Raw genomic sequence first — 27,160 nt, forward strand, 5'->3', positions numbered from 1 at the left:
CCCTGATTTGTACATGTATATTAATGACGTGGTGTCAAGAGGGCAGGATTCCCACTTCAGGGTTTTAAGATTTTTTGACAGGGCATTTACAGATCTACTCATGACTAAACTTTGGTAACAGTAAATATAAAGGAATTAGGAGCATTGGCCGACTTGTAAGATTTTTGAGCTATCACTAACCTCTGAAATTCCAAACTCCACAAATGGAACATCAAAATAATGCTTATTCCTTAGCTGTGCCTCTTCAGGTCTGAGAGAGTTCTCTGGAGCCACTGAAGGAAGTTGCAGATTGAGTTATGAAATGGCAAGCAGGATTCTATCATAGCATCAGGTACTCCATTGCTGGGGGCAGATGGTACAGACCAGTGCCTTCAAGCGGTCCACGGACTGGTGGCTGGACCTCAGACTGTTTGTTGCTGGTCTGTGAGAAGATAAGGAACTTATGCCAGAATTTAAGTCAACACTGCTAAGCCTTCTATTTAGTTCAGCTGTTTTGTTTTCATTGTTGTTTCAATAATAAGACTTTCTTAAGGAAGGAAGAAATTCTGGTGAAAATTCCTTGTCTCATTATAGTCCAGTACTTTGTGCAGCACTAGAATAAGTCAGTAAATGACACAAAGTAAACAGGACTTTAAATTTTTATCCCATTTGCATTCTGTCATGGAAAATTATTAAACTAGAAGGCTAGAAAAAAATGCAATGAAGAAGTACATCAGGCGAAGTTACTTTATTTTTTTAAAGATTGATTTATTTGTTTTTGGCCACGCTGGGTCTTCATTGCTGCATGGGTTTTCTCTAACTGCAGCGAGCAGGGGCTACTCTCTGGTTGTGGTGCTTCTCATAGTGATGGCTTCTTTTGTTGCAGAGCATAGGCTCTAGGTGTGTGGGCTTCAGTAGTCGCAGCACGAGGGCTCAGTTGCAGCTCAAGGGCTCTAGATAGAGCACAGGCTCAGCAGTTGTGGAGCACTGGCTTAGCTATCCCGCGGCATGTGGGATCTTCCTGACCAGGGATTGAACCCGTGTCCCCTGCATTGGCAGGCAGGTTCTTCGCCACTGGACCACCGGGGAAGCCCCCAACCAAGTTGGTTTTAAAAGGGTACAATGGATGTACTTGGGAGAGAAAAGGTGAAGAGGAAAGGAAGGTCTTGCAGGTGCTGGCCTCACATCCGGGTACATTACCAATGGTCAGAAATGGGAGGGCATTCTACTATGAGGAAGCAGTGTGATCAAAGGCCTAAACTGAAAGTGTCTTGTTTGTGTTAACGAAAAAGGGGAAGGAAGCAAGCAGCAAGAGAAAGAGCCTCAGGGATGACAAAGAAATAAGGCATTACTTGGACATCCTTGGTAATACCAATACAATATTCACCTGAGTCAGATATTTGTTACAGAGGTATGATTGTGCTTGTATATGCATGGACTGTTCCTGGAGAATACCTGAGAAACCGGTGACAGTAGTTACTCTGAAAAGGGTGCTAGGGTGGCAGGAGTCAGAGGTGGAGGGTGACTAACTTTCATTGTCTATTTTTGGTAGTTTTTAAATGTTATGCCTTGCGCATCTATTGTATCCTATTACACATCCATCTAAAAGTAACTTGAAAATATTTTTTTAAATAAGATATGCCAACTTGTGAGCTTCATATCTTTCCAAAATAGCAGCCACAGTACTACCTTTAAAATAGGTCAGATTATGTCACTCCAGCTCAAAACTCTCAAAAAGCTCACCATTGTACCAAGGTAGAAGCTGAAGATTTTACAACAGCCTATGAGGTCCCACATGATCCAGGAGTCCCAGACATGCTTTTTCCTCAAGGGCTGGGCTGCTGTCCCCTCTGCCTAGCAAGCTCCCTCTCCAGACAGCGCATGGTTTGATCTTTTGAAGACCTCCTTCAGTCTTTGCTCAAATGGCATTTTTTCCATGAGGTCTTTCTTGAACTCCCTATTTAAAATTCTACCCTCACCACTGGCACTCCCCAGCTCCCTTTCTGCCATTTTTTTTGTATTCCTGTGTACTTACTACTTTGTGACATGTGTGCATGAGTGCTAAATTGCTTCAGTCGTATCTGACTCTGTGCGACCCTATGGATTGTAGCCCGCCAGGCTCCTCTGTGCATGGAATTTTCCAGAGAAAAATATTGGAGTGGGTTGCCATGACCTCCTCCAAGGGATCTTCCCGACCCAGGGATCGAACCCATGTCTCTCTTCTGCATTGGCAGGCAGGTTCTTTACCGCCAGCACCACCTGGGAAGCCCACTATGTGATACACCAATTGTTTCATTAATACTTGTTTTCTTAGTGTGTACCTCTCTTTACTAGAATCTAAGGTTTGTGAGGTCTAAGATTTTTGTCCAAGTTGTTCACTGGTCCATAGCTCCCAAATCTTTCTTGTGTGGTAGATTACAAAAAAAAAAAAAAAAAAAACCTCATAAATTATCTGCAGGCCTTCCCTTCAAAAGCTGAAGTCTGTTTCCCCACTTCAAATCTCAGCTGGCCTTGGACTTGCTTTGATATCAGTAGAATGCACTAGAATTGATGTGTGAGTTCCAAGCCTAGGCCTCAAGAGGCCTGTCAGCTTCCACTGTTAAACTAAGAACATTTCCATCAACATGAGAATAAGCATAGCCTGTGTAGACACCTGGAAGATTGGAGACCATGTGGTGTGAGGCCCCAGCCATCCAAACTGTCCCAGTGTCCCAACTGTGAGGCCTCAGATATGAACGTGAGGCCATTCAAAACGATCCAGCCACAGTGAAGCCAGCCCAAACCAGAGGAGCCACTTAACTGAAATGTGAAAAATAACAAACACTTGTTATTTTGAGTCACTGTATTTTTGATGATCATTAAAAACTAATTGATCAGCCTGGCAGACAGTAAGTGCTCAGTAAATATTTATGAAAATAATAAATATTGCTGTTATTAATTCAGTTAAAAAAATAAGTTAAGAAATGCTATTTATAGTGAATCATTTTGATTCTCATTGTAACATTATTATGCTGTAGAAAGTTGTAGCCTACCTGGATTTTATTATATGGGCTCTATGTTCAAACTTAGATTCAGAAAAAAAGAAAAAGATAAAGTCTGACTGTACTTGTTAAAACAGCTTAGCCTTGAAGTCATTTAACCAAGCTCAAGCTATAGCTTCCTCTTCTGAAATTAAGTGCCTACCCCATAGAGATATTGAGAGGATCAGAGATAATGTCTGTGCAATGAATACTGTAGTTGTGGGTACACTGGATGATAGCTATCACTGCTCCACACTCCTCTCATCCTCTCAGGGAAAGAACATACAGATTCAATGCTCAGGTTTTATGTTCAAAGGTCCCATCCAGAAATACCAGCCTTGGTTGAAAAATTCTGAAAGAGAATCATAGATATATGATTGGTAGTGGGCCATTACCATTTTACACACAATTTAAGAAGTTACCCATATTTCAAAAGAATGTGGGAACTCTGCTGCCTGTTTGGAGGGTGTGACGTGTTACATGGTGTCCACTAGGGAGCGATAAACACATTCATTTAGGATTAGTGTTTCTTGTAACCTATGTGCACCTGCTAGATAGTAAATATTACTTTAATTTTATCATTTTAATCTGAACTTAAAAGTGTAAAAGTCTTTAAAAATTTTGATTTTGCACTTAAAATTATTAATGGATTGCTTTATTATTTTTAAGGTATTAAAAAGATTCATAATGTGTGTTTTCAAGAAAGTCGGCCTTTGCAAGTTATTTTTCAAAAGAATATGTGTGCTAATACACTAGTGATTCAGCCAAGGTAATGAGTTCTCTGTTGTTTTTTTCCTGAATATAGTATGGTCACAGAGTAAAGAATTAATGCCCTAGAACTTTTAAATCAAGTACATTTTTTAAAGCTAACATTAGACTTGGAGAAATCACCTTACAGGATCAAGAGGAAACCTGAAGAAAGATAATAGTAGATAATAACTGCCTAATGGTAGAAATAATCATTTATTGGCCAAGAAAGTTCTAGAACTATCCCATCAGTGGCTTGCTACATCAAGTGGTATTAAGAGAAAAATATATTATTTGATAACACTTTGCATTCATATGATGCTTTCTATAAGACACTGTATGTCTCAAAACAGGCAGCATGAGGAAATTGTAACAGATTTTATGTGATTGATTTTATCCCTGTTTGTTGTTTTTTTCCTAGAAAATGAGTGAGATATATTTGTCAGTGAGGGGGAATTCAATTTTTCAATTAAACCGTAGCATTAAACATTAATTATTTTGTAAGCCAAAAGATATTTTACCCTTCAGTTCAGTTCAGTTCAGTTCAGTCACTCAGTCGTGTCCGACTCTTTGTGACCCCATGAACCGCAGAACGCCAGGCCTCCCTGTCCATCACCAACTCCAGGAGTTCACTCAAACTCACATCCATCGAGTCGGTGATGCCATCCATCCATCTCATCTTCTGTCGTCCCCTTCTCCTCCTGCTCCCCATCCCTCCCAGCATCAGAGTCTTTTCCAGTGAGTCAACTCTTCGCATGAGGTGGCCAAAGTACTGGAGTTTCAGCTTTAGCATCATTCCTTCCAAAGAACACCCAGGGCTGATCTCCTTTAGAATGGACTGGTTGGGTGTCCTTGCAGTCCAAGGGACTCTCAAGAGTCTTCTCCAACACCACAGTTCAAAAGCATCACCCTTACTGTTTTTTAAATTACAAAAGAAATACATACTCCTTGCAGTGCATCTAAAATTTATAGAAAAGTGCAAAGATGTAAAATGAAACTCTTTCTCCTCTACTTACCCCATTTATTGCACTTGGCAGGCGTAACATCTGTTAACAATTTGGTGTATATCTTTTTACATCTTCTATTTATAGTCAGTTTGTCTATAACTTTCCCTCTCCCTGTATCTATGGATACCTTTCTCTCTTTCAAAATTGTATCGCATACTTTGTCATTTAGTTGCTAAGCTGTGTCCAGTTCTTTTGCAACCCCATAGACTGTAGCCCACCACGCTCCTCTGTCCATGGGATTTTCCAGGCAAGAATACTGCGATGGAGTGCCATTTCCTTCTCCAGTGGATCTTGCTGACCCAGGGATTGAACCCACATCTCTTGCACTAATAGGAAGATTCTTTACCACTGAGCCACTTGGGAAGCCAACAACACATATTGAGTCCTGGAAATGAAACTGCTGGGTCAAAGGCTTACACAAATTTTAAATTTGCATACATATGGACTAGCAAATTGCTATCTGAAAAGTTTGTGCCAATTTGCATTCCTACCAAAAGTGTAGGAGAATCCTTTCAAGTAAAGGATTATGATTAATCTTCAAAAATTTTACCAACCTGTTTGGTAGAAAATGGCATTTTAGTTGTTCTTTACTATGTCTGTTTTATTACTAGGGAGCTTGAGCATCTTTTTACATTTATTAGAAGTTTGTATTTTTCTTTTTTGAATTGCACATTCATGTTGTCATTTTTTGTATTAGCTTGTTTGATATCTTGTACAAAACCTCTCCCTTAACACTGGAAAAGTTCCCAGATTAATTTGGTAGGTGTTCCTGACATTTTGGCATTGAGAAACACTACTAATCTAAGGTGTAGCATCAGGTTAACACCAACATTACAGAAATTCTAAGAATCTCATTTTTATCTAACCTCACTTCGATTTAAAAAATAAACCAGAACTTTTTTAACTTTAAAACTTTTTAACTTTAAAAAGATTTTAGATTTTAAAAACTTTTAGAACTTTTTAACTTTAAAAACTTTAAAAAGATAAATAAAACTTTAAAACTTTAAAAAAGATTTTAGATTTTAAAAACTTTAAAACTTTAAAAAGATTTTAGATTTTAAAAACTTTTAGAACTTTTTAACTTTAAAAAGATAAATAACCTAACTAAAAAAAATGGGCAAAGGATTTGAATGGACATTTTTCCGAAGAATATACGCAAATGGCCAACAAGCACATGAAAATATGATCAACATCATTAGACCTTAGGGAAATGCAAACCATACAGCTTTAAATCTGTGAATTGTGTAGAATATGAATTGTATCTCAATGAAGGTGTTTTTAAAAAGGGAACCCAGGATGAAAGGGCATTTGGGATGTCAGGACAACCTGGACCAGGGATTGAACCCAGGCCCCAGCAGTGAAAGCATGAGTCCTAACCACTGGAACACCCTGGAATTTCCAATGGTGTAGTTTTAAGATATACGAAAAATATAGCACGTCACGTGGAAGAATAGAGATAAGTCTTTTGGGTAGATTTTTCTAAATTCAGGACAGTTCAACTATTTATTTCCAGATTAAAGATTTGAGTTCCATTTCATAAGATAATTTATTTCTGTTCTTCAAATAGTGTAATATTGTTCATTGCATTTTATAGGGTACTTGCTGAGGCAATTGTTCTTTTTACATCGAGTCAAGAGGAAGTTACTCTTGCTGTTACTCCACTGAAGGTTTGCATTAAGAGTTCTAATGAGGAATCAATGGGTAAGGATTATATCTGTCACTGTGCTTTGATGGAATATTACTTCCTGGCTTTCCTGATTACTCTATGGTTATACAGTAAATATTACTGGCATAATATTTATTCTTTACTAAAAGGCAGTAAAAGTAAAACATAGAAAGATCATCAAAATTTTCAAGAGACCAAAGAATTTTGTCAACCAGTAATTAAAATACTTGGCTGTGAAATTCAAATTGTTTTAAAATTAGAATGGTTACTGAGAAAAATATTTTTTCAGTTAAAATTTTAAGGTCTATTTCTTATCCTTTGTATTTAGCATAAAGGAAGGGAAGAGGCTAGCCATCTAATTGAGATGATATTTGACCACATAAAAAGGAAAATTAAGTTAGAAATGTAAGATATTCCAGATGGCAAATATATAGGGCAGAAAATGTGAATATTTCTTTAGTTCACTCTTCCAAGAGTTATCCAGATGGAATGGAGACACTATGGCATGATTAAATCTGGAGTTTTGCTGTTAAGGAAATTTACTAGGGTATTTTTGGCATAAGCTGTTTGAGATTCTTTGACCTTGGATAATATTTGCGGGATGATAGCAGTAAAGAGTCTGACACGACTGGAGGACTTCACTTTCACTTTTCACTTTCATGCATTGGAGAAGGAAATGGCAACCCACTCCAGTGTTCTTGCCTGGAGAGTCCCAGGGACGGCCTGGCGGGCTGCCGTCTATGGGGTTGCACAGAGTGGGGACATGACTGAAGCGACTTAGCAGCAGCAAAGAAAGAATATAAAGGTAGAAACATTATTTGAAAGGTGGCGGATTCATGTTGATGTATGGCAAAACCAATACAATGTTGTAAAGTAATTAACCTCCAATTAAAATAAATAAATTTATATTAAAAAAAGTAAAAAAAATAAACACTGAAAAAAAAAGAAAGTGAAAAACCAGTATAACTAGTGCTTAAGGTGGGTCAGGTAACTTGGTAGTGTTTAGTTTTTGCCAGATGCTGTTCTAAATGGTTTACATTTGTGAAGCCATTTGATCTTTGTAACAACTCTGTGATGTAGCTACTATTAGTATCCTCATTTTCCATATGAACAATATGAAGCACAGAGAAACTAAGTGACTTGCTGCTGTCTCACAGTTAATAAGTGGTGGATTATGATCTGAATAGAGGCTGTCAGGTTCCAGGGCTTAGGCTCATTACCACCGTGCTCTTGTTGCTTCTCTCAAGTCTCATCTAGTATTCTTTTTTGGCACTTAGAAGTGCATGATCTGGAAAGTATATGCGTGGCTAGTGAGAGGGTCTGTTTTATATTCATAATGTCATCTCTGAATAAAGATGGCCATTTAGTAACCAGGAGATGCTATCCCTTGTGAGCAGCTTTCTAATGAGTAGTTATAGTTATGCTTGACTGGGGACCCAGTTGTTTAATTTTATTATTGCACCTACTCTATTGTCAGCCCTCTGGGAGTGACATGAGCTTTCTTTTCTCAATTTATTTTTTAAAATATTCTTTTTTTGTATTCTTTTCCATCATGGTTTATTAAGACATGCTTATCCACTTTACATCTAATAGTTTGATCGGCTAATCCCAAACTCCCAGTCCAACCCTCCCTTGCCCTCCCCCTCCCCCATGGCAACCACAAGTCGTGACCTTCTTGATTGAGATGAAGGTATTTGTAAGGTATTGTTTGGTCCTTTAAAAATATAAATACTATTTCTCCTTTGTTCTTATGCTTAAATAATTCATGTTCATTGAAGAAAATTAAGAACACACAAACAGCACATAAAGTCACCTGGAATCCTCCTACCTGGAGAAAAGCACTTAATATAGAAAAGCACTTTTCTATATCTTATGTCTGAGAACAGGAGATTGGTTTAATTGGTGAAATACAATGAAGCTATTATTAAAAGTAGTCTTGGGAGTTCCCTGGTGGCCTAGCAGGATTCTAGGCCTTTACTGCCATGGGCCTGGGTTTAGTCCCTGGTTGGAGAACTAAGATCCTGCAAGCCATGCTGCACAGCCCCTCCCAAAAAATAGTAGTCTTGTTTGTGTGTATGTATACATTTCTTTCTCTCTGGGTATGTATATCAAAGATGTTATTGAAGTTAATAATTGTAGTAGAAAACACAAAACACCAACACACACAAATAATTTGGAAAAGGTACTTATTGACATAAGGGACTGAGCTTCCCTCATAGCTCAGTTGGTAAAGAATCCGCCTGCAATGCAGGAGACTCCAGTTTGATTCCTGAGTTGGGAAGATCCCCTGAAGAAGGGAAAGGCTACCCACTCCAGTATTCTGGCCTGGAGAATTCCATGGACTGTACAGTCTATGGGGTCTCAAAAGAGTTGGACACAACTGAGCAACTTTCAGTTATTGACGTGGAAATATAGCCAGGATATATTATTGAATAGATTATAAAATGGTATGCATAGTATGATTGTATTTTCATTTTTTAAATGCACATGAAATTTTAATAAAAGAGAACAAAATTCACCTGTTATTGTCTGTCTTTTGGATTATAGCCATCCTAGTGACTTCACTTTCACTTTTCACTTTCATGCATTGGAGAAGGAAATGGCAACCCACTCCAGTGTTCTTGCCTGGAGAATCCCAGGGATGGGGGAGCCTGGTGGGCTGCCGTCTGTGGGGTCGCACAGAGTTGGACACGACTGAAGTGACTTAGCAGCAGCAGCAGCAGTGGGTATAAAGTGTTGTCTCATTGTGCTTTTGATTTTCATTCGTCTAGTAACTAATGATTTGAGTATCTTTTTGTGTGTGCTTATTGTTTATTTGTATGTTTTCTTGGAGAAATGTCTGTTCATATCCCTTGTTTATTTTTCACTTGAGTTATTTGTCTTTATTGTTCTGAATACTAGCCCCTTATCATATGTGCCGTGCTGTGCTAAGTCACTTCAGTCAACTCTGTACGACCCAATGGACCATAGCCTGCCAGGCTCCTCTGTCCGTGGGATTCTCCCAGCAAGAATACTGGAGTGGATTGCTATGCCCTCCTCCAGGGGATCTTCCCAAGCTAGGGATTGAACCTGTGTCTCTTACGTCTCCTGCATTGGTGGGCGGGTTCTTTACCACTAGCACCACCTGGGAAGCCCCCCTTATCATACATATATTATTTCAAATATTTTCTCCCATTCTGTGAAGTTGATTTTTACTTTCCATTTTTTTCTTTTTTGGCCACCCCTCCCAGCTTGTGGGATAGAGAAAGTGGAGGTGGCAGTCTCTTAATGCCTGGGCCCAGACCAGAAACTAGCACTAGATGACTCCATCATATACTATTAGTGAGAGTAGACAGAAAGCCCACTCACCCCAAGGGGAAGGGACACAGGTATAGACCCTACCACTCAATGAAGAAATGTCAAAGAACTTGTGGCTATTTTTAACCTACAATTTATGGTTATATTTACTTTTCTTTTTTAAAAAATACTTATTTATTTGGCTGCACTGAGTCTTAATTGCAGGATCTTCCGTTTTTGTTGAGCTGTGTGGGATCTTTAGTTGCAGCAGGGAAACTCTCAGTTACGAAATGTGGGATCTAGTTCCCTGACCAGGTATTGAACCCCAGCCCCCTGCATTAGGAGTAAGGAGTCTTAGCCACTGGACCACCAGGGAAGTCCCTGACTATATTTTCTTATTAAAATTTCACAAATACCTACAGAATTGATGTTATTCTTTATTTTCCTATAATATTGAACAGACCTGACCGATTCTGTATACAGTGAGATGTTTGTTGGTCCAGATGAGTTTGACTTCTTTCAAATTGGAATTGACACTGAAATAACATTTTGCTTCAAAGAACTGAAGGTAAAACCAAAAGTAGTGTCCAGTTAGAATTATCGGTGGCAGTTTTTAATAAAGATTTCACATTTTCCCCCTTCTTTTCTTTTCAGGGAGTGCTGACATTTTCAGAAGCTATACATGCTCCTATAGCCATTCATTTTGACTTTCCTGGGAAGTAGGTCTTTGGGACATTTCTGAGTTTATTTTTTTTTCTTTTGTCGTATATTAATAAATAAAACCCTTTGGGTCACGTTGAAATTAATTCACACCTCAGGAATTCCTTAACTTTACTAGCAACACTTATCAAACTAAAATTTTGAAAGATGTTGTAACCTAGTGTTCTTTTGATTGGTGACTTGATTTAGAAAAATACATTATTTTGCAGAGCAAAAACATTTATAAACTTGATATACTGAATAAATTGCCTAATTAGAAAATTATATATGCCTTAAACAAGTTAAATCTCTATGAAACTATGGTATGTTATATTTCAGAACTAAAATTTCAAAGAGATTGGGTTAGGATGTGGTAATTTTTAAGGGCTCTTTTAAGTCTAAGGACTATCTCAATTTGTGAAAAAACGATTAAGACTTCTACTTTTACTGTTTCTTTTTACTCCAAAATCAGGTATCATTTTCTAATGTTTTCCCAGTGTCCATCAGAAAATGAGTGTGGTTTTTGCTCTGGTTTTGCCTTTTTTAGACCCATGGCTTTAAGTATTGACGATATGTTATTGGAAGCCAACTTTATTTTGGCTACATTAGCTGATGAGCCAAGTAGAGCGTCTTCTCTACAAACACTGTATCTTTCACAAAAACAAAGAAGGTAAGCCTGTGTTTTTAATGTCTTTATTGGTTTGGATAAAGCTACTGCAATCTTATTCTGCAATAATTCAATGGCATTCATTTAGGAAACAACTGAGAAGGAAAACATTAAAAGATCTGAAATTTTAACTGAATCAGGAAGAGCTCCAGGAAGACCTAACTGTAACATAGAAATATCACCCATCTTTCACAGATACTTGCTTTTTTCTCGTATGATCACAGTTTAACAGAACTGTCTGGTTTATCTTTGTCATTACCTAAAACTCATTTGTGATTTCAGTGGCTGTTTTTTAGGAGTGATATAGTGTTAAGTTTCACAGGAAGGTTTGTATTCATTACCCAGAGCTCTCTTTCTTAGACATATGGACAGGCAGCCATTGTTTTTCTTTCTTTCTTTCTTTTTTTCCCTTTTGTGTCTCTCTCGTTTTTTGTTTTTTTTTTTTTTTTAATTTTGGCTGCATTGCATGGCTTGCAGGATCTCAGTTCCCTGTCCAGGGATTGAACCTAGGCCACAGCAGTGAAAGTGTAATGTCCTCACCACTGGACTGCCAGGGAACTCCCCCTTTTGCCTCTTAACTTTTTTTTTTTTTGGTGGAGGCTACTTCATAGTAAAAAATAACAAATTTCTATGGGAAATTAGGAAAATGCAGTAAAGTACAAAGAATAAAATGAAAAACACTCACAATTTTACCACCTAATGGTAGCCACTGTTAATGTTTGACACACTGTGTTTTCTTTCAGACTTTTAATTTTGCATATATTTGCATTTTAAAACAAGATTGGCTCATATAGCATAGGTAGTTTTGTATCCTGTTTTTTTCCCACAAAATATTATATTGTGAACATTTTCTAATATTGCTGATAATGACTTAGAAACATGCTTTTTAATGATTCTATACAATTTTATCATACAGATGTATTGTAATTTGACTTTTTTTTTTCCTACCTATGCCCTTCTACTGTGTCATAAGATTGTCTCCTGCACACTTGGGTTGCTTTACTGAAAAATTTGAATCTGCAAGAGAATTTCTAAATAATCGTATATGTGAATCTTAACTTTCAAACAATTAGTTTGATGTTTTTTCAATATATTCCCTAAACTGGTGTTATCATTGTCATTTCATGTTGCTCCTTTAGTTATATACAAATATATATTTCAAAGTAAACAGTTCATTCATTTAATCTCTATTATTAATACCTCAGGTCAGAGCCGATACATTCAAATTCAAAGGCTGGTAAAAATGTAACCAGCAAGGTCCCAGAGTATATCTCAAGAAAAGTAGAACCCAAAAGGCTATATTCTAATGAGACTCCCACGAACATTTCTACATTGGAAAATTGTGGCAGCCCTTTAATGAAAAGAGCGAACAAAGACATTACTGAAGTACCCGAAAGCGATGGAAACATGAGTGAAGTACCAGAAAGCAGTGTCAGCGACACGGAAGACGTGCCAGGGTCTCCATGTCTCAGGAAGGTAAAGGAACAACAACACTGAGACATAAGTAAGCCGAGGTCAGGCATCCTTGCTGTCCATCTCCCTTGTCAATCTCCCTGCCTCAGCCCACCCCCAATATCCTGGAAATTAATTTCATTAGTTTTTGATGGGGAGAGCTGAAGCCAGTCTGAGATGGAGAAAAGGCTGATTTATACAATGTCAATACAAAACAAATTGTTCATTGAGTAATTCTAACAAAGTATGTTTAGAGATTTGAGTCACTTGTTTTAAAGAACAAATTATGATTGTTTATAGCATATTATCTTTGCATACAAATATTGATAATATGCTAAAGTCATGTACTTTGTTTTCTAAAATAAGTGTCCTAATTTTCTTTTTCAAGTTTGGTCAAGAAATCTCTTATTCATGGTAGCACAGATATAAATTTCATCACAAGAAACATCACAAATTTCTTCGTAGTAGAGTCCCAGTTAATAACATTATTGTAATACCAATATTTTGCTATTATAGATGGATGATAAATTCTACAAAATGCTATAATGTTAAACCTTATGTCATCTATTGAACTGAAGATAAACATAATTTATTAGAAGTATCTTAAATAATGATAGTCCCCATTTTACATGTTTACATTAATGTTTTATTCAAGCTTGTTTTGCTGTTGTTATTATTGGTTTGGAAATATGAGTTTCTTAGAAATTTGAAAGGAGAAATAATATTGCTAGAAGTTACTACTTACTTCTCACTAGTCCTTTTCAGAATTGATAGTAATTAGCAAAATGGACCAATTTAAGTTGCATTTCCAAAGTGTCATTAGGATGGCAGTCAGTTTTTTACTAAGAGAAAGAGCAGGGAGCTGACACTTGCCATGTTACATACCCCTGTGAATTTTACATTTTGACTTTATTTCATTTTTAAGTCACAATATCCACTGCTACTGGGCTTTCCTGGTGGCTCAGTGGTAAAGAATCTGCCTGCCAGTGTAGGAGATGCAGGTTTGATTCTTGGGTCAGGAAGATCCCCTGGAAAAGGAAATGGCAACGTATTCCAATATTCTTGCCTCAGAAATCCCATGGACAGAGGAACCTGGCCAGCTACAATCCACGGGTTTGCAAAGAGTCAAATACGACTGAGCAACTAAACAATGACAATGCTGTAATAAAGACTTCTAGGGTCGTAAAATTGGACAGTAAACTCCACTTATTATTCAGTTTGATCCCGTAAGTGTTTATTGAATACCTGTTATATGCCCAGTACTTATGGCAATTTTCTCTTCATGTTAATTACTAACTTGGCCATAAAAGAAAACTAAAATGTGTCTTTTCATTATGCAAAAACATTTTCCCCATCCTGTTTTTTGGTCACACATATTGTGCTTACTTTTATTTTTTTTGCAGACAACAACAGGAACACATTTCCCTGCTGCTTCATCTCCCTGAAATTCACTAAGATTGCCAATTTCCTCACTAGGGAAAGTGACATTTAGAGCTGTAAGCTCCACGAGTTTCATTACAGCACTCTTTTCTTTTCTGTCATGTCACTTACATCCTAAATTCTAAAAAGAAAACTCTACTTTGGAAGGGAAGTTTTGCCTTAACTCCTGCAGAAATGAGATTACATTATGGGTAAATGATTTAGACCCTTATCATCTATCTGAACTACGGGGAGCCTTCTGATTGGCCTCCATACCTCCATTCTTCTCCATTCTTGTTTTCCTCCACACTGTACTAAAAGGTTCTGTTTGGACCTTACAGTGAGGTATAGGGCTCCCGGGTTGGAGCCTCTGCCTTGCCACTTGTGTGACTTGGGCAGGTTACGTATCTTTGCTTCAGTTTTCTTTCTGTTGGTAAAATGAGGATAATAATGATGAATTGTGAAATTGAATTGTTGTGAATTAATTGAGCTAATAGATGGAGCTGGCAGATGGTCGGTGCTCAGCATCACTCTCCTGCTTTTAAATCTCTTGGATTGTCCACTTTTCCCATGGAATTTCACTTAAACTCCTTGAAATGGCATTAGGGGACTTTCCCTAGAGTATTTAATATAATCTCATTTCCTCCTCTGAGGTCCAGTTCTAGTCCTTCAGATTAGGTTTTAATGTCTGGTAGATTTAGTATCCTTTTGTAGATTTTGTCAGTTTTTTTCCTGGTTATTCCTGAGTATGTATTTTTTATTTGAACTTTAATATCAATGTATCCAACTCCATAAAAAAATCTATTGGTGTTTTTTTTTAATTAGGATTTCCTTAAATTTCTGTTAACTTGAGGCTGTTAAGTGACATCTTTATGATGTTGAGTCAATCTGTCTATGAACACAGGCAATGTATTTCCCTTTATTCTGGTCCACTTTTGTGTCTTTCAGCAGTGTTTTAAAATGTTTCTCATACATTTACACATTTATTATTAAGCTTATTCCTAAATAATTAACCTGTTATATTGCTATTGTGAATGGATGTTATGTTTTCTGTTTTCTCACTGCCTTTTATGTATATGAAGGCTATTGTTTTTTGTGTTACTTTTATATCATACTACCCTGCTGACTTATGTTATTATTTCCATTCGTTTTATCACTGATTCTCTCAGGGTTTTTAGACATACTTACTATATGTCACTTTTTTATATACCAATAGTTTCATTTCTTCTTTAATGCCTCCAACTGACTTTCGTTCAGTTGCATTAGCACATAACCTCTATACCACATTTAGAGTGGAGAGAATGGGCCTGCTTGCTTAGTTCCTGATCTTAATGGAAACATTGTGCATATACTTTTGTGTTCTACTTTTGCTCATATTATTGCACCTACATTTCAGGGTAGTAGTATTCCTCTTTTCACTGTTCAAACTCCTACCCACCTTCAAAGCCCAACTCAAATGATACATCTCCTTCTGAAGTCTTCTCATTCTACTCATTATTACTGTCACATAATAACTTGGTAGATATGCTTGTTACTCCACTAGGTAGATTGTGAGTTCATCAAGGGCAGACCTGAGTCTTATTCATCTCTGTATTCTTAGTGCATAAGCCAGTAGTTGGCAGACCTCCAGACCTGGTTTGGGATAGCCTGAGAAAATTTTAAAAATCCCTCCAGTAGTATCACAAAATTCCAAAATGAAACCAATTTTTAAATTCACCTTATTAAAAAAATAAATATATGGTAGTATTCTACTTTGGGGAAGGGGGTTTTCAAAATTAAACTATTGTAGAGGAGTATTGGGCTTCTCTGATAGCTCAGCTGGTAAAGAATCTGGCTGCAATGCAGGAGACCCTGGTTTGATCCCTGGGTTGGGAAGATCCTCTGGAGGAGGGCATGGCAACCAATTCAAGTATTCTTGCCCAGAGAAGTCCATGGACAGCAGAGCCTGGCAGGCTACAGTCCATAGGGTTGCAAAGAGTCAAACATGACTGAGTGACTAAGCACAGCACAGAGAAATATTACTGTATTCTAAATAATGACCAATATTTTTTCCATTGTGGATTTTCAATAAGTTTAATCAAGAAGTTATACACACATACACACACACAAGAAGTTATACACAGCTCTCAGGGACACCAAAATGAGGAAAAATATCTAGAATTGTTACCTTTTTTTACTGAAGTATGATTGACCTACAACACTATGTAAATTCTATGTGCATAACATAATGATTCAGTATTTCCACACATTACAAAATGATCACAATAACAGAAATTTAGAGTGGTTTTCAAAGACCAAAGTCCCATAAAAGTTATGATAATATTGTTGACTATTTCTTCATGCTGTATGTTTCATCCACATGACTCATTTATGTTGTAACTGGAATTTGTACCTCTTAATCTCCCTCACCTGGTTCATTCATCCCCCCCACACCTCCCCGCTCTGGCAGCCACCTGTTTGTTCTCTGTATCTATGAGTCTGTTTCTGTTTCCTTATGTTTGTTCACTTGTTTTGCTTTTTAGATTCCATATATAAGTGAAATCTTATAGTGTTTTTCTGTGACTTATTTCCCTTAGTATAACACCTTGTAAGTTCATTGATTTTGTTATAAATGGCAAGACTTTTATTCTTTTTCGTGGCTGAGTAATATTCCTTTGTATATATGCACCGCATCTTCTTTATCCATTCATCTATTGATGGACACATATAGACACATATAGAAGGTCACTTCTATATCTTGCTATTATAAATAATGCTGCAAAGAATATAGGGGCTCAGATACTTTTTGCGTTAGTGTTTTTATTTTTTTCAGAAAAACAGCAGGAGTGGAATTGCTGGATTGTATGGCAGTTCTATTTTTAAGAAAACATGTATACTGTTAAATTTTTCTATAACAATGCACCTTCTTACTCAATTCATACAGAACTTGGACTCATTCCAAGTTGCATAGCTGTTCACAGACTTTCTGCATTAGAAGACTATTAGATACTAGGGAAGGGCTTGATCATCCAGCCATGAACGATTTAGAGGCTGAAGAGTAGCAGGGGACAAGAGGGGGTAGCAAATGACATTTGACCTTAAGTCAATGGCAAATTCAGGGCAGCTCTCAAAGACCATAGTAAACTAAGATTTTTAGCTTACCAGTGTATTAGTTTCTTATTGCTGCTATAGCAAATTACCACATGCTCAGTGGCTTAAGACAACACAAATTATCTTTCAGTTCAGATATCAAAAATGGGTCTCATTGAGCTAAAATCAAAGCATTGGCAATGCCGTGTTCCTTTGTGGAGACTGGGGAAGAATCTGCTTTCTTTCTTTTCCTTTCTTCTTGAGATCATCTGCATTCTTTAATCATGGTTACCCGTCGGCTTTAAACCAGCAATGGTTGGTGGAGTCCATTTCACATTTCCTCACTCTGATGCTGATTTCCACATTTAAGGGTCATTGTGATTTCCCATTGGGCCTACCTGGATAGCAGCCTTATTCCACTTGCTCTTTTAATTCCCCTTTGCCTTGTGATATATTCACAGGGTCCTGGGATTAAGACGTGGACATCTTTGGGGGTGAGGGCAGACCTCATTCTGGCTACCACAGGCAATATCACAGCTAATTTGGGGTGTTTCATCTGAAGCCCAGGTTCAGCAACTGCTGTCTGAAGTGCCCCATGTGGAGGGCATCTTCAGTTTCTGATTTGTAAGGATGAGCCAAGAATAGGGATCGTTTGTTTATTCATGCTTGATACCTACCATATGACTCCCACCAGTGTTTGTTGAGGGCCTTGCACCATAGATGTGGGGTATACAATGGTGTGCAAAATAAACAAGAAAGGTTCCTACACTTGATTATAGACTGGGGATGGGGGGGGTGGGGAGGTAGACATTAAACAAATAATCATATGACTAAACATATGATCATTTAAAAAAACTAACCTGTGATAAAGGGAAAGTTCAGGGTGCTTTGAGAGGATTTAAAGTGTGAGCTGACCTAATCCAGGAGGTCAGAAAGTCTTTGAAACTGGTGTTTGGAGCTGAGCTGGAAAGGATAAGATAGTAAGGGGAAGCTGAGTGGATGTGGCATGTGCAAAGGCCCCTGTCATGGAGGGAGTGTGGTAGTTTTAAGGACCTGGAGGAAGACCAGTGTGGCCAGAGGGCAGATAGACGGGGGAAACAATGGCACAGGGTGAACGAAACTGGAGCAGTGAGTGAGTTCCAACTCATGTTGGGTGTAAATGGCCATATCAGGTACTGTGGCATTGAAAGTATTTGAAGGGTTTTAACAGGGAAAGCTGCCCACAGTGCAGTGAAGCAAGACTGGAAACTCAGTTGTGTCTGAAAGATGGTGATTCAGTAGCAAATGGAGAGAAGTAGCCAAAGTAAACAGCTAATTGAAGAAATAAAACAGCAGGACTTTGTGATGGATCGGTCATGGAGCTTAAGGGAAAGGGAGGTATCAAGGTTGGAGAAACAGGTTCAGTGCTAAGATCATGAATTCTATTTTGCATGTAAGTTGCAGAAATCAAGTAGGATATAGGAAGCTCAAATTCTAACTGTGAGACTCCCTGGCATATACACAGTAATTTCTGCCAGCAGTGTGAATGTGAGTTCTAGAGAGAGGGTATGGCAGAGAACACTGCCACCACTTAGAGCAGTGGCTCTTAACCACAGCCAGGGGACACAGAGTCATCAATGCCTGCAGACACTTCCGGATGTCACAGTTCAGGAAAGCGGGCTGCCACTGGCATCTCGGGTAGAGGCCAGGGGTGCTGCTCCGTGTCCTCCCAGGAGCAGGACAGCCCGCACAGCAAAGAAACTTAAGTCCTCCAATGTCAGCACTGCTAAGGTTGAGAAACCCTGATTCAAAGTGTGGGTAGAAGAGGGTAAACATTCATCTTTGTTTCATTTAAAGATAAATTTAATAATAATAAAAGGCAAGCCAACTGAAAAGAGCAACCAGAAGAACATAGCATGGGGAAGGTATGAGAAGAAAGTGTCAGAGTGAGTATCTAGTGGGGTGGAGACTGCAATGGCCATTAGTTTAGGGAATCTGGCAATTTTTGGTGACCATTATAAGGACAATTTCTGTATGAGGGTCAGGAGCTTTTTTAGATAGGACCTAAGAGTAGAATGAGAAAATAGAGAAAGCACCTGTAGACAGTTCCACAGCAGAGATTAAGTTGGAGGGAGGACGTGAATGAGGCTATATATTTTAATGAGACATCTGATTATTTTAAAATGCTGATATTCCTATCCAGTAGAGGGGAGGCATGGGAGAGGCTGGGAGTCAGAGACAGGGAGGGAAGGACTGACTCTGGTCAGGAGTAGCTTCTGTCACAGCAAGAGGGAAGGGGGAGAGGATGGGTGAAGTGGAGGAAGATAGCCAGCAGTCTCCATCTGTCCCCCACAGCCCTGGTGTTGGTTTCAGTGGCTCGGGCAGGGTAGTCCAAAGCAGATCACTGATCCCAAACTGTGTGCCTCTGGAGTCCAGGGAAGGGTTTTACTTTAGGATGTTTTGGGCCACTCATGAAGGTTCTGGGTATCTCATGAACCATCAGCTAATGTGAGACCACAGTGGCTGAGTTTCTGAAAAGGGGCATTTGATAAGCACTAACTTGCTTTGAATAAACAACAGTTATTCTCCCCCCCACCCCCCACAGTTCTCCTGCATGTTCTTTGGAGCAGCTTCTTCTGACCAACAAGAACCTTTCAGCCTCCCTTTCCCGAGTCTGGCAACAGCAAGTGGCAGTGAAGAAGACATGAATAATGGCAGTTTCTCCACATTCTAACAGTGATGGCTGAGCTCACCCGCCCCGTCAATTTACTGGTTCACTTGTACCACAAACACATTTTCACATTTAAATCTGTGAAGATACTGTCTTGGGCTTCCTGGAGAATGGGCTACTGGTTATCTACACATCATCTTGTACAACCACCATATCTAGAAATAACTGCTTGTCAATAAATGTAACTTGCTTTAAATCCATTATGCTATGTGGGAGGCAGAAAAGTTTTTTGTGTAGGGAAAAAGCTCATTAGAATTTTCTTCAGTTCAGGGAATTCCCTGGCAGTCCAGTGGTTAGGACTCTGAGTTTCCATTCAAGGGGCAAGCGTTTGATCTCTGATTAGATCACAGATTCCGTCTCTGGGACCTAAGATTCAACAAGCTGCATGGCGTGGCCAAAAAAAAAAAAGAATTCTTCAATGTATTGTTTATTTACAATAGTTTTTAGCATTTTCTTTGCAGTTTTATAGTTATTTAAACTTCCTGTAGCAGCCATTTCGAGTGCATCAGAATGGCTTGTAAAGTTCAGGTATCTTTTGTATTTGATTGCAAGTATTTGAGTTTTGATGCTTTCTGACAGATGAAAACGTCCTGCAGTCTTTTCTCATGTAAGATCATAACTTTGACACAGCAGGGGAAGAAGAGTGAGGTGAATGGAGAAAGCAGCATCAACATGTAGCACCATCAGGTGTAAGATGGATCGCTGATGAGACGTTGCTGTACAGCAAGCACAGGAGCCCAGTCTTGCGCTCTGTGATGGCCTGGAGGGACTGGATGAGGGAGCCCCAGAGGGAGGGGATGTATGATTATGGCTGATTCACATTGTTTTATGGCAGAAACCAACCCAACATTACAAAAATTAAAATAAATAAAAGGCAAAAAACCCCCCAACTTTTTCTCCATTGCTTATATTAAGAATTTAAGTTAAATAATGTGACTTAAAAATTTTGCAGTGTGATGCAGAAAAGAATGGAAGGGATGCCAAAAAATTATTTCTGTATTAGCTGACATAGAACAGCAGCCTCCACTGCCAAGAGAGCCTGGGTCTGGAGTGGAATGAGAGGGAAGATTAATGTCTCTGTTCTTTGCCTCTTTAAGAATTAGCTTCTTACCTGCACAAGCTAAACAATCTGACACAATAACATTGTTATGTAACATCTTATGATGCATGCCTCTCCCTCCCCTAAACCTGTTTCTAGTCAGTTATAACCTGACAAACGACTTCTGTAACACCTTATTGTTAAGTCTGTGAAACCATCAAATCACAAGGAAATATTAACTGGCAAGCAATTGTGCTTTAGATTTTGTGAGGATTAACTAAACAAAGGTGGCTGAGTGGATTAGTAAACTTTAGAACTGTGAACAGAGTTCTGACTAAAACCAGAATGGGTCTAGCTTGGTGATGAGTCAGAACTACCCACAATAACCTAATAAAAACTCAAGTTCATCCCGAAATGTTCCTCAGTGAATGAAAATGGGCTTTCACCAAGCTTTTTGTGGAAATCAGCAATGCCCACATAATTCCACACTGTAGGCTAAAGATTTATGTATTTTTTGTTTACACTGATGATTAGCAATGAATTACACATATTCCTAACAAATGCATATGACTACCCAGAGGATATTATATCCAAGAATAAGTGTATGTCTCCTCACTGAGGATGAAGTTTCTGATTCACTCACTGAAATGGGCCAGGGTGGTTTAGCCTGTGAAGGCACCATCATCAGTGATCACCTAGATTCAGCACTGGTCTGTAAGATAGTTACACTGTCAAGTTGTATATAGTTTGGATTTTAGAATTTGGATACAGAATGCTAAATTTAAATGACACCAGATTTGTGTGTGACCTCACATATTTAAAAGATGCTAAAATTTCCCCAGCTGGGAGAACAGCTACAGCCATGAAATTAAAAGACGCTTACTCCTTGGAAGGAAAGTTATGACCAACCTAGATAGCATATTCAAAAGCAGAGACATTACTTTGCCAACAAAGGTCCGTCTAGTCAAGGCTATGGTTTTTCCAGTGGTCATGTATGGATGTGAGACTTGGACTGTGAAGAAAGCTGAGCGCCAGAGAATTGATGCTTTTGAACTGTGGTGTTGGAGAAGACTCTTGAGAGTCCCTTGGACTACAAGGAGATCCAACCAGTCCATTCAGAAGGAGATCAGCCCTGGGATTTCTTTGGGAGGAATGATGCTGAAGCTGAAACTCCAGTACTTTGGCCACCTCATGCGAAGAGTTGACTCACTGGAAAAGACTCTGATGCTGGGAGGGATTGGGGGCAGGAGAAGAAGGGGGCGACAGAGGATGAGATGGCTGGATGGCATCACTGACTCGATGGACATGAGTCTGAGTGAACTCCGAGAGTTGGTGACGGACAGGGAGGCCTGGCGTGCTGCAGTTCATGGGGTCACAAAGAGTCGGACATGATTGAGTGACTGAACTGAAACTGATGTAGTAAATCAGCTGGTGAAAAAGAGCTTTAGCGATAAACTAGTGAAAGACAGAAATGATAGCCACAAAGTATGGAGTCACTGCTAGACTGAGACGCTTAGAAATGAGGACTTGATAGAGACCAACAAACTCAATGTCAAGGACAGTGTCTTGTTACTACTCAAATTAAATGGAGTACACAGATTAGTATAAATACTATATTTATTAAATATTTTTACAGTTTATTTAAATGTATTTACAGAACTATTCCTGCATAAGTTATACTTCAGACATCCAATTCAGGTCATTGCCTCTTGGGTAATAAGACAAATAATGATAGTCTCAACAGAAAAAAGCAGCTTATTAGCATACACAAATTCAAACTTGCTTCATTGTTTAGCCATCTTTGCCATAAACTACCTGCTTACAGTTAAAATTTTGACATGGACAACTGCTGATTTTTAACTAAGAAGACCAATTTTGCAAATAATTTTTTTTTTAACAAGTGGAATCCAAATGTTTTCTGTTCCAAATGTTGTTTTATAAGCAGATTTTGGGTTTTTTGCTATTGCAAAATTTGTTAAATGCACAAATGTGATAGTTTCCAGGAAAATTGGATGCTGTAGCTTCTACCAAAGATAGCTGGTATAAGGTGACAAGGAACCATGAACTTAATCAAAAGTACAAACATTTACAGTTCTAGCCAATCTTGTTTACAATCTCCAAAATGCTCAAAACTGACTCAGTGAATTCCCACAATTCCTGCCTTGTTACTTGATGTGGTACGTTGGTGGTACTGAAGGTGGTACTGAAGGCCACTGTTCTACCCAGAACAAATGCAACTGATGGGGTAAGATACCTGCCCACCATGCAAAGCTTGAAGTCTATTTTCTAAATCTAGTCACAGCCCAACCCTCAGACATGCACAACTGGAATGGATTCTTTTGTGATTTAGTACCCATCAACCATGTCAAGCCAGTACAGTAATTCAGGACAAAGAACTTGTTCTCCCAACCTCATTTCTTCTTTCAGTTTTAAGAGTCTATGGACTCTACTGCATATCCATTTGGTAATTTTTTTTTTTTTTTTTTTGTGCGCAGGCAGCCTAAGTTCACAGGAAGAAATAAGGTTCTGATATGTTTAGAGTGCACACTTTAAAACAGAACAAAATAAAAATTTCAAGCATGTGATAAAAATATTGACTTTTATAATACAGTATTGCTTTATAAATATAGATGGAAAAGCTATAAACTTTACTGGTCTTTGGTGCATCCAGAGAGGGATAAATAATTTGCCATTTGTAAATTAGAAATCCAAATTCTCTTTTGTTATAAAAGTCCACTACACGAGGCAAATGTGTGTGTTTATACTGCTTGATTTAAAGTACAATTAACACATCAAGTTTAGAATTAGACCCACCAAGTGGTACATGTCAGGCACACCCCACAGACTTGGGTCCTGTGGCCTGGAAAATTCCAGTATGGGTACCTACACAGCCTCTGACCATTGAGAGTAGGAGAGTTGTTAAACAGCACTCCAATAGACCCCCAAAGTCATAAAATTAAGTGCATAACACAAAAAGGGCAGGGGGGAAAAACAGAAAATATTTTGCGTCCCTAATCTACAGGCCAGGTCCAAAGTCAATTCCCCTGTGAAACTCAATTCTTGTCCCACTGTTTTCAACATCACTGAAACACGTCGTCAATTTCTAACGATCATTTCTCAAAAAATACTAAGTTGATTAAATGAGTTGTGTAAAATACCATCAATCTACCTTTATGAAGACAGTGTTTGATGAGTTTAGATGAGTGCAGAGAAAAGCCAGTGACTTGACCAGCACTGCTCTTACCAGGAATTAAATGTATGCAATGGAAAATTAATACAAAATATACCTGGATCATAAGGCTCCATGCCTCTGACCAGAAATAATTAAAAACCCAACAAAAGAAGTTGTCAACTTCTGAACAACAACTGAAGTTGTCAGTCCAAGTGTAAATGTATTCCTTCCAACAAAACCTTTCTGGATGCAACTTTCCTCACTTTTTAAATACAGAAAGACTGCAAATAGTTTGTGCAAAATAAATACCCTGCCACTTGCCACTCACTCGTCTGTGTATTATCACAGCACGATGGGTTCTCATTATTTGAACAGTCTCTCTCCACTCCCTACCCCACCCCCCCGATCTCCTTTACCAAATTGTGTTTTGTCAAGTTAGGGTAGTTAAGGCATTCTGACAAGTAATTAAAGGTGATTCAAAATAGGTATCTAAACATTATGCCAATTTAGGAATAGTAGATAAATTACTGAACGGCTTACAAATGAATAACTCATTCTTATTATAAATGAAATGCCTGTTACAAGCATGATGCATTGAAATATAGTAATGACATGTACATGGTACATGTTAAACAATTTTAAATAAAACAAGCTTGACAGTTACTCAAATATACAGTACAAATTCACAAAACAAAATCTTTTTAAAACAAGTTGAGGTAACCTCAAACATAAGTTTTAATGCAATAAACCAGGGAGTAAGTATCTCCTTTAGAGAAAGACACTTTCTATGTTCTCCTCAAGTAGATTCTCATCAGGTTTAATTGCATTCTTATCTATACACCAATGTTACCTGACTTATATATAAAACATGGCTTTAATTTAAGGATTTCTAAGTATATATATTTTTCTACCACCAAGTTAATGAAGGAAAAAACTGACCCCAAAATATATATCTTTACAGCAGTCGACTTGTACACAAACCTTAAAAATAACTTTGAGCTTGCAGATAATGGAAAAACTGAACATGGGGTAATTTTATAGGAAAACTATACACTGCAAGATGGCTATTTGGAAACTGTAAACATTAAGCTTGATTTGGAAACCCCTAAATTTCTGTGGAGGGCAAATGCAAATGTCAGGTCATCACTAGACATCTTCCTCGTGGACTCTTGTGCCACTCCCATGGTGCTCTTTCACATGGACTCCCTGGATTTGGTACATGCTCTACAGAAAGCAAGGCTACTAACAACAGGTCTAAGACACGAGGGGTAGCATGACCTGATAGGCCAACAAAATTCAAAGTCAGAGCTGTCCATTCTCAACCCTTCAGGCCTGTGGGCCTAGAGCTCTCACATGGGGGAATCATACCAGACAGCTGGGAGGAATTTCAGCTGCAACATTAAATACCTAGGCCTTGAGGAATTTTATAACCTTGAATAATATTCCATTAAAAAATTCTGGTAAGGAGTCTCCCCAACCCCTCCTGCAGATAAGCCACCAGCCTGTGATATGCACTAAAATGCTGAAACTTCCATCACAGGAGCACAATTAAGCATCTTTTAAAAACCATGAAACATTTGCATCCATAGAACTAAACTGAATTTCTTTCCAACCTGCAAAAAAAAAAAAAAAAGCTCCCAGGATCAAGATTTTATAATCCAGAGCAATGTTTTAGAGCAAAATTATAAGCCCCTGAAAAATAGGAGTTTATAATGAAAACATAAAGCCACACTCGATCATAACAGACTGTATAGTACACGTGTAACGCATCATTTGATGAGTATGTTTCTAGTAGATGTATCATAACATACAATTTGTGTCAGACTTTTAAAATCCCTTTTACACACTGTAATTTTGAATTCACTTTACCAATATTACTCATTTTCAATACTTCAACCGTTTTCAAAAAGTAATAGTCATTTTGGCTTTGAAAACATCCATCCCATCATGGAAAGGACAATGTGAAGGCCAATCTTCAGATCTTGATTTTCTTCAAATGTTGCTGGCAGATATGAGCAGTAGAATGACAGTAGTGGTTCTCAACAAGGATCTCAAAGAGACAGGCAAAAAAGGTTTACATCACTGGCCATTGAGATCAGTGGCAAAGAGACGTGGTCCTGCCAGCAGGATCAGCACACACGGCAGGGCAGAATCTGGGATGATGAAGGGGAGGCGGGAGCCGACACCTAGGCGAGTCAGTCTGTATACTCAGCCACTATTGAGAGAAGGACGGTGATGTCATCTGGCTTTCCACCTACAATGAAAATGAAAATGTATTCATACATTCTAAAAGGAAAAATCAAGAAAAAATATAAGCCTAAATAAGTAAGTACTAGGAAAAAAATAGGTTTGTCAATATACTCTAGTAGAAAAAAAGGGGAAAAAAATCGATAAAAGTTAAAACACACCAAGAAATTACATCTAATTTAATTGAACCTTTAAAAAAAAATCCTCTCTGCTCCTTTACAATAGGAGCTTTGTTAAAATGGCCACCACCACATGCTCTGTGTAGCAATCACAATAAAGACAAAATGTTACTAAGATTTATTCTGCCTGACAGGAAAGTTCTATGTTCCACCCCCTGTAATCCTAATTTGGACAAACATATCCAATGTTTTGAAACTAGTTGATAGTCTTGTAGTCTAATCTGGCAAACAGCTATGGCATGTGCTTTTTTCCTATTTAATATTTCCCAGACAGCTAAGAAATGCTTTACGTGTCCTAATATTATACCTGCAAGAAACTGACCAACTCTACAAGTGCTAATATGATTGCACCAACATGTTATCCAAGCTCAAAGCTGAGCTATTGGCCCGCTCCCAAAGTTACACATTGCTCAGTAGGTAGGAAGACTCTAGGCAAGGAGAGTCTTCCCTTTTCAAAACATCCTATAGAGGCAGGTGGGATGAATTGGGAGACTAGGACTGACATATACACACTGCTATGCATAAAACAGATAACTAATGAGAACCTACTGCACAGCACAGGGGAACTCTACTCAGCGCTCTGTGGTGACCTAAATAGGAAGGAAATCCAAAAAAGGGGACATATGGCTGATTCACTTTGCTGTACGACAGAAACTAACACAACACTGTAAAGCAATTAATTACAATTAATAAAAATTAATAAAGAACAAAAAACTCGCTATAGCAATTTGGTAGGCAAATACTGTGAATGAGTCCCACAAAGCCAGAGGAAGGGAGAAGTGAAATGTCAGACTTGTGAAGGGCAGAATGTT

General features: G+C 38.3%; 2 protein-coding genes across 4 annotated transcripts in view; one reads left to right on the forward strand and one right to left on the reverse strand.

Moving 5' to 3' along the window:
* Positions 1-20,596, forward strand: part of RAD9B (RAD9 checkpoint clamp component B) — a 28,727-nt gene extending 8,131 nt beyond the window's left edge. For 2 of the 3 annotated variants that reach the window (XM_061383832.1, XM_061383834.1), the window contains exons 5-11: positions 3,669-3,768; positions 6,348-6,454; positions 10,157-10,263; positions 10,350-10,414; positions 10,942-11,064; positions 12,267-12,537; positions 19,586-20,596. In XM_061383832.1, coding sequence (XP_061239816.1) covers positions 3,669-3,768; positions 6,348-6,454; positions 10,157-10,263; positions 10,350-10,414; positions 10,942-11,064; positions 12,267-12,537; positions 19,586-19,714 — 902 coding nt within the window. In that variant the 3' untranslated portion in view covers positions 19,715-20,596. The remainder of the gene's footprint in view (positions 1-3,668; positions 3,769-6,347; positions 6,455-10,156; positions 10,264-10,349; positions 10,415-10,941; positions 11,065-12,266; positions 12,538-19,585) is intronic. The other variant, XM_061383833.1, reaches the window with a different exon arrangement.
* Positions 20,597-22,349: 1,753 nt separating this feature from the next.
* The window catches only part of PPTC7 (protein phosphatase targeting COQ7), a 45,558-nt gene continuing 40,747 nt past the window's right edge, over positions 22,350-27,160 (reverse strand). Inside the window, exon 6 of the mRNA XM_061383837.1 lies at positions 22,350-26,176. Within this exon, the coding sequence (XP_061239821.1) occupies positions 26,118-26,176 (59 nt within the window). The 3' untranslated portion in view covers positions 22,350-26,117. The remainder of the gene's footprint in view (positions 26,177-27,160) is intronic.

Source organism: Bos javanicus, chromosome 17, assembly GCF_032452875.1.
Source record: "Bos javanicus breed banteng chromosome 17, ARS-OSU_banteng_1.0, whole genome shotgun sequence".
In the NCBI taxonomy this organism is placed as follows: Eukaryota; Metazoa; Chordata; class Mammalia; order Artiodactyla; family Bovidae; genus Bos; species Bos javanicus.